Raw genomic sequence first — 13172 nt, forward strand, 5'->3', positions numbered from 1 at the left:
AAATATCTACAAACACTTTACATAAAATATATAAATTGTACTTATCAATTATTGAATTTTTTACTATGGGTTTAATTTTTTTTTTTTTTAAATTCAAATAAATAAAAAGTAATTCTTACCTTGCACTGGCAGCGTCCAGTATTGGCATCTGGTTCCCTAGAGTAGCTACCAGTTGGATCACATTCACTCGCTGGTCAGTATCAACATCATTGGGAACATGATCGTCACAGCATCATCATCATCATCACAAGGAAAATAACCACCAGCCAGAAAAGATACCAAACAATAGTTGTAAAATTAATATAATTTCAGATGTACACAAAAAGAAAGTTCTAAAATTCAACATGAAATTATAATAAAATTGTAAATGCAGTTTCATTGTAAAGGGTTAAAATATTAAAGTATTCATACTGACATTATATTAACTCAAACTTAAAGCATTGCCTTACTAGTAGACAAAAACTTTGACACTTACAGCTCAATTAAAAAAAATAATATTCTATCCCCACAGCCTGCAAAAGATAACATCTTCAAACACTAGTTTTGTGTTTTTTAACTGATAAATTATAGTACTGATGAAGAGCCAAAAAAAATAGTTGAAGTATCATTATGTTGATGTGGTGGAGCAGAGAGTCACTAGACAGGGTGCAGGCTGGAGTGCCCAGGTTACCTCTTCTGACAGTGAGCTAAATAAATAGCTAGAGTTTGGAGGTTCTGTTTTGTTTTTCTTGGGCTTGTTATTAATTATAACACTATTAATAATCTATAAATGCAACATGCAAAAACCTCCGTAATAGCTTGAACCTGTCTCTGACCTTATATTTCCAAATATGGACGTGCTCCTCAGTGCATTTTTTGCCCAATAATCAGAATAGCATGTTTCTTCACATATGGCATCAACATAATTAGGGCAAAAAACAAGTACAATAGTGAGTATAGACACATCCTTTCCATCAAATAAACAAAACCCTCAATATACTTAATAAGTGTGCCATTAAAATAAGCTTGAAAAAAATAAAGGTAATCAATTGAGGTAGGAGATGGTGCTCACACTGCCACTACGACAAGAACTGAATTGAACTAACTTATTGGACCATACGAGGTGAATCAGCATTACTAAAGTTTTCTGGACAACAGATGGTGGAACTGGTACAGTATTTCTAAAATTGTCCAGATCAGGAATGCAGGACTATAGAATGCCTCACTAGAGATTCAACTGTAATCACTGTGTGAAGTGCTCCTTCTTATTTATATAAGTGCATTCACAAGTTATGGTTGAAAGCAGATAGTGTTGGGTGTGGTTCCCAAGGGTCCTGGAAGCTAACCACATTTCCCCATAAGCTCTCAGTCTCTTTATTTATGGTTAACCCCTGAAAATACTGAGAGAATGGTGCATTGATTTAGACCTAAAATAATTTTTAATTACTGTCATCAGTATTGATCTGGACCTGTACTGATCTGTAAATACAGATTTCAAACAAAATCTATTTATCTCTCTATAGATTAATAAATATCCTACATATTATACGACACTTTATGTTAGAAAACTTTACCGAGTTGTAGGTAAATGAGGCAGTCACAGTAGCTGGCAGCACTATGTAAAACATGGCACATTAGCTGCCTTTCCATGAGTCATGCAAAATAATGTGAGAATCGACTTGGCTTCTGGCCCTTATTTTCAGAGGATTTTTTAATAGGTTTCACCATAATGCATGAACACACATGCTATTGTGGCACAGTTACAATAGTGTCCTCATTGAACAATTGCAATACTGTAAAGTTTAATAGTCAATGCAAGGTGCTCTATCCTTGCTGAAATACCCATTTTACCTGAATTTTGTTATTTTCACAACCACTTGGCATAACGCCAAAATAAATTTCATTATATCTGGAAACATGAAGAAAAAAGTTATGAGGTGGCCAAGTACTCAAAATTACAAAAATAATAAGGTATCATAGACAAAAGGTATAACAGATAAGAGACTTTCTTTACTGAAGAATGAAGTAAAGGAACATGCAGCCCATGCCACTTATAAGCCACACAGACTGGCGGCCTCGGAATTCCTAACCGGCAACTAAGGTAGGTACATCCCTCCCCCACCTCTTGAAACACACACACCAAGCAACGGGTGGTCAGCCAAGGTGTAAGTCAACGCTTACCCCCAGACATGTTAGCAAGGATAAATAACAAATAATAATATATTTACTTTCTGTTTCTAAGACCTATCAATGATAATATGTTCGGGGGTAAGCGTTTACTTTACACCTTGGCTGACCAATTAATTACCTGGTTTGAGTGTTTCAGGAGGTGGGGGAGGGATGGACCCAGTGAGGCTGCCAGTCTGTGTGGCTTGTAAGTGGCATGGACTGACATTTGTACATGGACAAACAATGAGGACAAAAAAAGTTTATATCTTTCAGTACATAAGTCTAAACAATGCTCAGTTAAATTATGCCCCTGTCCAGTGCCCCTTCCTCTCTATGAGAAGAGGTATGCATGGAATCTTTACCAGTGCTCATCACTCCCTCTTCTCAATGAAAGCAGATACAGTACATGGTTTCTGTACCAGACAAATTAAACAAGTACAGTAGAACGTCGATTTAAAGCGATTCAATTTAAGATGATTGATTTAAAGCGACACCCACAATTAAGGACAATGTTTTAATTTAAAGTGAATATTTCCTATTTTGCACGAGTCAAGCTTGCGTATCATATTTTAAAATTCGCACCTAATGTTTCTCTGGGCACACTACACTGTCCTAAGGACAAAGCTGTACTATACATGTACTCAAAATAATGTACTAAATGATTACTAAAATTTTTGTCTAGTGCAAACTATAGCATGATTATATTCAAAATTAATCACTATCTTAAAAGAATTCCAGCAATGTAAATTATATTCTCCCCGGTCACTTCTGTAACATTTTATAAACAAAAAACAAAACCTCAATCTAAAGGACATAAATAAACAAATAAATACTTCACTAGACCTTTGGCCCAACTGTCAAACATGTCACTGTCACCCCTCCCTCCCTCCCCCCTCCTCCCAGCCAGTGTTTGGTGGTTATACAGTAGGCTTTAAGTTTTTATCTTGTATAATATTACAGACTAAAGTTAGGAGAATATAATTTGCATTGCTAGAATTCTTGCAAGACAGCGAATTATTTGAATATAAACGTCATATATTTTGCACGACATCAAATTTTTATCCCTTTAATAAAATTAGTTAGAGCTAAAATTTCTATGTATACTGTAATGTGAACTATAGCATGTTTATATTTAAACTAATCACTCTCTTATAAGAATTCCAGCAATGTTAATTATATTCTCCCAGGTCAGTTTATTGACATTTTATAAGAGAAAAACTTAAAGTCACTCTTAAGGACAGATAAATAAATAAGCACTAGACCTTGGTATCAACTGTTAAGCATATCACCTCACCTCCCTCCCTCCCCCCATCTTCCCAGCCAGTAAACAGATCATTTTGCATCCCTTAATTTTAGCTGTGTTGATTTACGAGTGTTTCTTTTAACATAATACTACAAAAAACAGTGTTTTGTTTATTCTAGGAGATGGACTGAGGTGCATCTGGGTAGACTCTCAGCCTTTTTAGTATTTTTTGTTTCTCTCAAGTGCCAAACTAAATTATTCCATTGAAACAACACTTCCACTTAGTGCAAATTCGATTAAAGCGACCTCTCTTGGAACGTATCTCGCCTTATATCAACGCTCTACTGTAATGTCTATGTCATCTAGTATTTTCTTGGTGAAAGAAAGGCAGGAAGCATATATATCATTACTAACCTAAACATTTTTGGCTTAGGGTCGTATTGGAGGTGCCGAGTGTCAAAGAAGAAGATGTTGGATATTGGAGGATATCCTAGGCTCAAGGGATTTGTGCTGAGGGATGAGGGGTGGGCTGGGGGTTACGGGGATAGTATGGCTTGCAAAAGCTATGCCCATTACAACACAAGGAAGGAAATGAACGAGTGATAATCACTTTTGAAGCAAGTGTACAAGAAAATTACGGTACTAGCAATGGACAACACATACATAGGCCGTATAACCTTATTTTTTATCCTAATTGCATACTTACTAAATACACAATACAGTACATGTATTACAGTCACTTGATGATTATTTATTCCATAAGTAAATTAAACAAATAATAGAAAAACTATGCTCTTAATTCCACTAACTATTGTCAATTTGATTAGATGACTTTTTTGAGTTCCTAAATTTAAAGTTTATCAAGCATTTACCATGCCAGATTTCCCTTATAAAAAGTAATATACATCCCTTCATTGCAACAACAAATCCCTTATTTTTTCATATATCCCTGATGACAACAATATTTTATTGCATTGAGAAAATCATAAACTTACAGCAATCATACTCATCAGAGCCATCCCTGCAATCAGGATATCTGTTGCAGACTTGACGTACATCAATGCACGAGCCATCGAAACACTGGAAAAAGTATGGTGGAACACAACAGCCACCACGTTCACTCTCATCACTTTGATCTCTACAATCAGGTGTACCATCACAAAGCTGCTGGCGGCTAATGCAGGAACCATCGTCACACTGGAACTCGCCGTTATTACATTGTGAGCAATAATATTCATCAGTGCCATCTCTACAATCATTGTAACCATTGCAAACCAGTTTTGCATCTATGCAGTCATTATTTCCACAAGTAAATTCATACTGCAGGTTACAAACAGGTGAGCAGCTGGATGGTTCATCACTATAATCTCTACAGTCAAACTGACCATCACATACTCGACGAATGTCTACACATGTTCCATCTCCACACTGGTGCATATTGATAGGATCACAAACAGGATGACATTCTAAAGTCTCATCACTTGCATCTCGACAGTCAATATAACCATCACAAATTCTATTGCGGTCTATGCATGTCCCATCTCCACAGGTAAACTGAGTGTTCAGGTCACAATAACATGACAATTCATCTGAACCATCAGAACAGTCATATTTTAAATCACAACGAACGCTACTATCAAGGCAGGCACCATCATTACACCTGAAGTTAAAAGACTCATCACATGTGCAGTTGCAGTAGCGCTCATCAGAATTATCGGGGCAATCATAAAATCCATCACAATGACGTCTTCTATCGATGCATTTACGAGTAGGGTCAGCACATGTCCACTGGTGTATGTGATCACAGGGTAGTTTATCTACATGACAAAATAAAGCAGAGAATATAGCAAAATTAGTTTGTTAGTTATGCAGTATCACTACTATACCAATTTTTAGCACATTCACTGGAATAAATACCTTCATGCACAAACCAGGAATTACCACAAAGGGTTTAAGAGTATGGAGACATTACACTTTATTTTCAGTCCACCAAGCTTATAATTTAAGTTCCATGATAAAATTCTCAATCACTACAATTAAAAGTCTATAAAAATCAGTGATGCTATCTTTGTAAATGTGTATTTCCTGGGTTTGATTTCTAACCTATTTTTCATAAATCATTTTTGTGAAAGCTCACATCAAAGGATACTCCCACTCTTAAACTCTTCCTATGGTAATCCCTGTACTGTATAAATTAGTAATTCATACGGTCTTACCATGCTTCTTTTAAATACACTCACAGTTAGTAATTAATATACAAGTCGAGGATCCTTTATCCAAAATTCCAAGAATCTAAAGTTTTTTAATGTGAATAAGAAGGCATATGCCATGTGATGGGCCTGAGCCGAACTCCCTGTATATTAAGCCTGCACCTACCATATAAAAATTGCAATACATATATAAATGCAGGTCGACCATCTGACTGAGTCAGTCCGCAGTTTCCACTCATTTTAACCTGTTACCCACAAACTTCTTTCTAGATTCACACTAACCACTGCTAATTTTTTTGCTGCAATATATAAAAATACCAAACAATCAAATATTTCTGTGAAGACGTCCAAAATTTATGAACTCAACTACATCAGCAACAATTGTACGTAGCAAGAAGCAATAGCGGATACAAATATGCCACATACAAAATTTACTCCATTTATCTACAGTTCTATGACAGTACAGTACTGTAAATCAAACCAAACAATACCAAAACCTAAATAATTGATTACTATCTAAACAAAATCATGTACCTGTACTGTACTATACCATAAAAGTAGATTACCTTAACCCCTTCACTACAGGTATGCCACTTTTAGTATTTCATTTGGTTAACACCAGAGGATTTTATTCAGCTCAGAGGCAACACCATACACAGGGGGATAAGTGCAAGAGGCAGTAATCAATAGTGTAAATAAAAAAATTACATCAAGTCAAATTCAAAGTCTGGTTCCAAACCTGTATAGGCTGGCCTAGGCTTGGGCGATTTTAAGTCGGCCCAGGCATCCAAAAGTCAAACCAACCAACCCTAAGGTTTTCAGATAAAGGATCCTCAACCAATATCATGCAATAAAATAATATTTTTAGGAAACTGATGCAAAACTATATTAAGGATGTCATGCTCTGCATACACAAAAGTGTAATAATTAAAAATGGCACTTTAATAAACTTAGTCTGTTACCATTTTCTTATCATGACAATCTCCTTTGGTACACACACTAAATCCCACATCTTTATGCAATTTATTTTATGACTCTGTAGCTCTTATTCCTTTCCTTTCTATTTTTTGTAAGTACTGTATAATTTACTTAGCTTATTTTTTCCAGTATCTACTATTATAAAGAAAAACCTCAAATTTTCACACAGACAAGGCATACAGTAGTTATTCCATATAAAGGAAAAAGACGTGCAGGTCAATTCCACAAAAGGGAGGATTCCGCTAAAATAAATAAATTATACCTCTGGTAATGAAGTGTTAATGTTCACGAAATCCACTTAATGCTCGGAAACTTCACTATCAGAGATAGATATAAATGGAAATAGGTTTCAGTCCTTTGTTATTCTGTATTCCACAACAAAAACTGTTATAATAAACAATATGATACATGACACATCATTAAATACAGTAGCATATATTTAATACACAAAAACTATCTCTATCACATTAGAATACTGAAATGATTTATCCACAACTTTTACAGTTTCATTTCATGTAACAATTGCAATGTTCGTAATCATCTCACGGCTGACTGGTGTCGTGTTATGGGGAGTTCCATTATTATAATGGCTATTTTACATGATTCATATGTCACTCTTGGATATCAAGTAGTAAGGCAGTAAGTAGACAGTTAGAAACCCCTTGCAAAAATACTGAGAGGGAGAGCGGGTTCTCAACTTTCGGAAATGGCAAAAAATGCTCAATGAAGCCACGAACCCAATGTTAACATTCCCAACCATAATACAGTACATACAGGATATTGGGAAAATCACTCATAAAATAGCTAATAATAATTTCTAGTTTCCGTAAAACTGAAAGTGACACTCTCTAACCCTTATCTTTACTGTATTTACCATTCACTTTAAGCGGGGTGACATTTCTAATATATTACTTGGCTAATGTCAGACGATTTTATTCAGCTCAGAGAGGAGCCAGTACACAAGGGGTAAAGGGTTACTGTTATTCTGGCATTACTTTTGTTGAAATTTAATTACTGGAAATTTCCAGTCCAGTCTTATGACATTCTAATTGTGTAAATGTCTGATAATTCGACATACTACTGCATTATATGTTCAATTTTTTAACATGTGGAGATATTAGTTGGCAAAATGATTAAGCTATATTCTCCATATTTGACACTGCTTTGAGTACGTGAGCATGACATCAGTAAACAAATAGCACAATATATGTGTGTGTGTGTGTGTGTGTGTGTGTGTGTGTGTGTGTGTGTGTGTGTGTGTGTGTGTAAGAGATCAAGTAATTGTTTGTTAAATTTATAGCATCCTTAGAATCACAAGAAACAAAAGTAAATTCTACACACCCAAGCAATTTTGTGGTAGTTCATCACTTTGGTCATTGCAGTCAGGATGGCCATCACAGATTCGCTCAAAGTGAACACATTGCTGATCACTACATTTGTGACCACTATTGAAGCACACTGTTGGCAAGTCAGTGTGAAATCCTTTAGTCAAGTATTTTATGCAGAGGTTAAAAGGAAAATAAATGCAACTGAGATTCAGATTAAAAGGCTCATTAACCCTTGGGCTTCGGGCCATGGTCGGCTCCAGTAACTGATCACAATACTAGACTCGTGCTTGAGAGTTGGGGGTAGAAGCACATGAAGTAAGTCAAGTCCAAGGATGAGATTCCTACATCACAAAAGCTGAGAAGCTACTAAGAAGAGATTGGGAGGCTCTCATCTGTGAGTGAGTGGAAGATAAATACCTACTTAGCAACATAATCTGGCCAGGCCCGCCATTTTTATTTAAATAGGTTCGTGAAAGATCAAAATGTCATGTGACGTGACCCATAGCTCTACAGACACATGTCACGGGACGTGACCCGAAGCCGAGGGATAATAATTTAAGTTTCCTACACATGCAGTTATATCACTAAAATGAACAAGCTTTCACACATGCAGAGAACATCAGTGAAAAGTAAGAAACAGAGAATATTGGAAAGTTATTGGTGTCATTAACTATAAAAATATCCAGCACTCTTACTGTTATTAAATGCAGAGTCCAAGAATGGGTTGTTAGAATATTAGTACAGGATATGAAAATATTATTAAATTAGCTAAGAAAAAGTGTTGTTATACATATCATATGATATGTGTTATTACAAGAAATGCTGAAGATGTCCAATTCTCTCTGCTTTATTCAATATGAAAAAAAAGTAGACACTTTTTTTTATTCATATTGAAACTTGACGAATTAATTCCATTCTCCCTTACAGTATAACTGGGAATTATGAGGGAGTAAAGTAGGGATAAATAATAATATGTTGCACGATAGCTAAGCACTAATTATTTAGATACACAGGATTAGAATATCATCATCTAACCTCCAGTTCTTTCAAATCAATAAACCAATACTAAGGATAATCTACATACCATACCATTAAAAATGGGAGTCATCGTGTTAGGAATGTGCACCAATGGAAAAAAAAAAGAACAAGGAAGAGAGACAAACTATTTCACTGTACTGTATATTCTTACCATCACAGTTTCTTTCATCTTCATAATCTTTGCAATCTTTAATGCCATCACAGCGACGAGACCAAGGGTGAACTGAACCATCTGAGCATGTGAAGGTGGTCATGCAGGTAACAGGCTCTTTTCATGAGAACAACAGTCAATGAGCAGGATTAGTACCTAATTAATATTCAATAAAAAGCTTTTTTTTATAACCATTCAATGCTTATGCATCTAAATTTCTACTAAAAGCAAAAAATGCCCATAACCTTATAGAACTATGATAATGAAAATTAAATGCTAATAACATGCAAAACTAAGAAGATATGCAAACCACTTATTCATAAAAGAAAGATTAATTTATAAGTATAATAGTCAATGACATAATATAGGTGTTATTCATATATATTTTGTATTAGAGACACTGTGCACTGATAAAGGTAAACCCAACTTGTATGATATATCAAGAGACAAATATGAATGGAGAAATAAATGAATAGGAAACTCTGCTAAGCAATGATGAATGATATTCAACCATGAATTTAAAATTTCCCACTGGATCTGCATTTAGTATCTTCAGGTACAAAATACAATATAATACTGGCTATTTACACAACTTATATGTATTACATCTATGAAGCATCACTTTCAGATCATATTAATGTATTCTACATTCTTAATGACAAATACAGTACATATCAATACATAATTCTGATGAGTCTTTACTGAATATTAAAAACAAAATAACTAAGTATTAACTCTTAATGATTAATTTATGTAAGTAATTTTTTGGCGTAAGTGTTTTCTTCACTAAATACAGTAAACCCTCATTTTTACATGGAGTTGAATGTAAGCATATAAAAGGGAGTGTTAACATATCTCACTCCAATAAGCAAGCAGAATTCTTGGAACTCTGATTTATATGGAGTCAATAGTGAATCTGAGAGAGCATGGAACCTTGTGGGGACTGGGTGGATGTTTCATTTCCTATGATAAGATCCAAAATGGCAGATAAACAATCTTCTAAAAGCAATCATCTTAGAACTGTGATTTATCAATATCCTTTAGACACAACTTTTGGCCTGATGGATCCAGATATGGTTGGAGAGTTAGAACCACAATGCTCTCAGTGCATAATAACTGAGGCTGTCAAGCTGGCTTCTTTTGGACACCCTTTGCTCAATTTTTTAATAATATATTTTTTCTAGACTAATAACAAACTGAAATTTATTTACAAGTGATGCATTATCTTATGTATTGATTGAAAAATAAATCATTAGCTTTACCAAGGTTATGCAAGTACAATTTTAAAAGGTAAAATAAAAATAAAAAATTACATGCAAAGGCAACAATTCTACTGCAAAAGCAAATTACAGTCTTACAAATATGCACAAAACATTAAAAGTAATGCTCCCACAAATCAGCAAGCTACAGTACTGACATGCTCTATCAATAAGGCAAAATTATAAATAAATTATTAAGCATAGACAGAAGCACGAAAAACTATCACAACAGACAATGCTAATGGACATAGGTGAAAATTTTCAAACTGCTTCTGCACATGTAGGTGAATCAACCAAATTATGGTTGCCTTATAAAAGGCACTAACCACAGTAGTCCTCGTCAGAACCATCAGGGCAGTCATGGATGCGATCACATCGTTTATCCTTGTGGATGCAGCGTGACATATCACCACAAATGAACTCATACCATTCACATGATGGAGGCGCTAAATTTCATGAAAACAAAAAAATGAAAATAAATAAATACTCTCATGAAGGGGCAACCAACCTCCAGTAGGTAGTGGTTCACAGACACCCAAAACATTTCAGCAAGAATGTTGTATATATAAAAATTTATGAATTTTCCATTACATTATGAATAAAATAACAGTGAATTTTCATGCTGCTTCTAAATTTATCATCCTAAATACAGTAATACAGAAATTGGAGAATCTTCTTTCAAGATGACTGAGTTAGATATTTTACAGACCCTCATTAGCTTGTTACACACATTTAACATATCCAATGATATACCATCTCATGTTAGGTACCGTGATAGGTTAGTTTTTCGCTTAAATGCCTTGTATTAATTATTATGTAATTTTTTCACCTTTACTGGTTCATATATAATTGCATTTGTTTATTTTAAATGGATTGACAAGGTTATTGTGTATTGCATTTAATTTTTTTCAGTTTACTTCATCATATCCTGATGGTTTACATAATTTAAATGACAAAGAATTCAACAGTTGGTGGAAGACTTACCTATTACCTCCAGCGAGTCTGATAACTCAATAAATTCTGACACAGAACCTGCACCCATAGCTGATATTATTGGTAATAATGGTGCATTTGAGGATGTGCATGAAACACAAACTGATTTACAAGTAGACCTTTCAAATGCGATTAATGAAATATTCAGCTTTTTACAAGTAGGGCATATATCCACCTCTTATCACTTACACATATAGATCATTTTGACAGGAACATTGATCTTCAGAGAGCACAATAATGTGTAACTTCCCTAATCCATCACAATGTGAGATAAATAGAATGGTACATACAGTTATGTCTTACTTGTACAGCTCACAAGAAACCTTACCTGGCCGGCAACTGTCCCCAGGCACGTTAGGCTGGCCCTCATAACCACTGGCACACACTTCACAACGGCGACCTTGATAGCCCTGTCGGCAATTGCAGGTTACTCGACTATCAGTATCCAAGTAGCAAGAAGTGCTGAACCTTTGGAGAGAAGTGTATATAATGGATAATTTCTTTTCAAAATACATTTATATCTGTAGAGTAAAACATGAAGAAGCCAAGAAAAGTCAAACCCTGTCTGACATTGCTTGGACATACTGTACGGTAATTTGTATGCATCTGATGATCTTATGTTATTCCTACTTTTCTAACATTTGGACTAGTTAAGAGAGAAAATAGGACAATGACTAATTTTTTTGCAGAATCTATTTATCCACCACACTGATCACTCATCAGTATGTACACATGAGCTCAGTGGCTATAAGGGAAAACAATACGTTAGTTGCAATGATTGACAAGTGGGTTAGGTGACCATGTTGGACAGGGGTGAGGAAACTGTTGCCCCCAGTATGAGGCAAAATGGTGTGAGGTGGCATGGTGATGCAAATTTCTTTCAGGATGTAGAGGTCTTGTGTGGGTGTGAAATTTTGTGAGAGTATGAGGTAATTTATGAATGTGAGATTTTGTTAGGAAGTGAGAAAGTGAAGATGTGTGACCATGTGAGGGTGGTGTGAGGGTGTGAAGCTGGTGTGAAGGTGTGTGGCTGGTGTGAGGGTGTGTGGCTGGTGTGAGGGTGTGTGGCTGGTGTGAGGGTGTGTGGCTGGTGTAGCTTTTTTGTAGTTATGGAGACAGTATCTGGTTATTCCAGTGATGCATCACATGAAAAGATCCCTCACTGCAGTAATGTTGCCTTGACACCCAGAAAATTAAGTGAAGTGTTAAGGGAATCAGAGAGTGAGGGTGAGATTGAAGAACTGGTAGATTTGTTGAGTGAACTCAGAAATGACAGCTCCTGTGTGAACTTCAGCAATAGTGACACTGACGAACTAGTTATCAGTGTAGGAGAAGTACTTAGAGATCAGGACGAAAGTGATAAGGAAAGCAGGGTAGAAGTGCTTCTTCACATGTTGCACAAGTAAAGGGTAGGAATGCATCAGCAAAACATGTGTTCATGATGCAGGGTTCTGGGGTGGTGGCATTCACGCATTCACCATGAATAATTTTTTTTATTTTTGCCCTTACCATGTTGATGCCCCATGCCCATACACTTGTTCTTTATGATTACTGAAATAAATGCAGTCATGTAAGAACACCTGTGTTTGGAAACAGGAACAGGTACTGACAGCATTACCATGACACAAATCTGCATTCCTTATAAGCCCAGACCAATCAAGTCTCAGTCTCCTCTTATATGCTTGTTTACTCATACTGTAGCTCCTGTCCCAGATTCATTCCCCTTCTAGCTTTTTTGTGTCACCTTTCCATCCTGTTTCCTGTACTCAAAAGACACTGATATATCTCTATGTCTCCACAATCTCATCTGCTCTTCCACACATC

The 13172-nt window shown here is 35.6% G+C and overlaps 1 protein-coding gene across 1 annotated transcript in view; it reads right to left on the minus strand.

Annotated features, from left to right (window-relative positions):
- The window catches only part of LOC121853164 (basement membrane-specific heparan sulfate proteoglycan core protein-like), a 476204-nt gene that overhangs the window by 140677 nt on the left and 322355 nt on the right, over positions 1-13172 (minus strand). Inside the window, exons 59-60 of the mRNA XM_042347127.1 lie at positions 11677-11816; positions 120-190 (exon numbers count right to left, since the gene is read on the minus strand). Of these exons, the coding sequence (XP_042203061.1) occupies positions 120-190; positions 11677-11816 (211 nt within the window). The remainder of the gene's footprint in view (positions 1-119; positions 191-11676; positions 11817-13172) is intronic.

The sequence above is a fragment of the Homarus americanus genome, unplaced genomic scaffold, assembly GCF_018991925.1.
Source record: "Homarus americanus isolate GMGI-L3 unplaced genomic scaffold, GMGI_Hamer_2.0 scaffold32871, whole genome shotgun sequence".
Classification (NCBI taxonomy): domain Eukaryota; kingdom Metazoa; phylum Arthropoda; class Malacostraca; order Decapoda; family Nephropidae; genus Homarus; species Homarus americanus.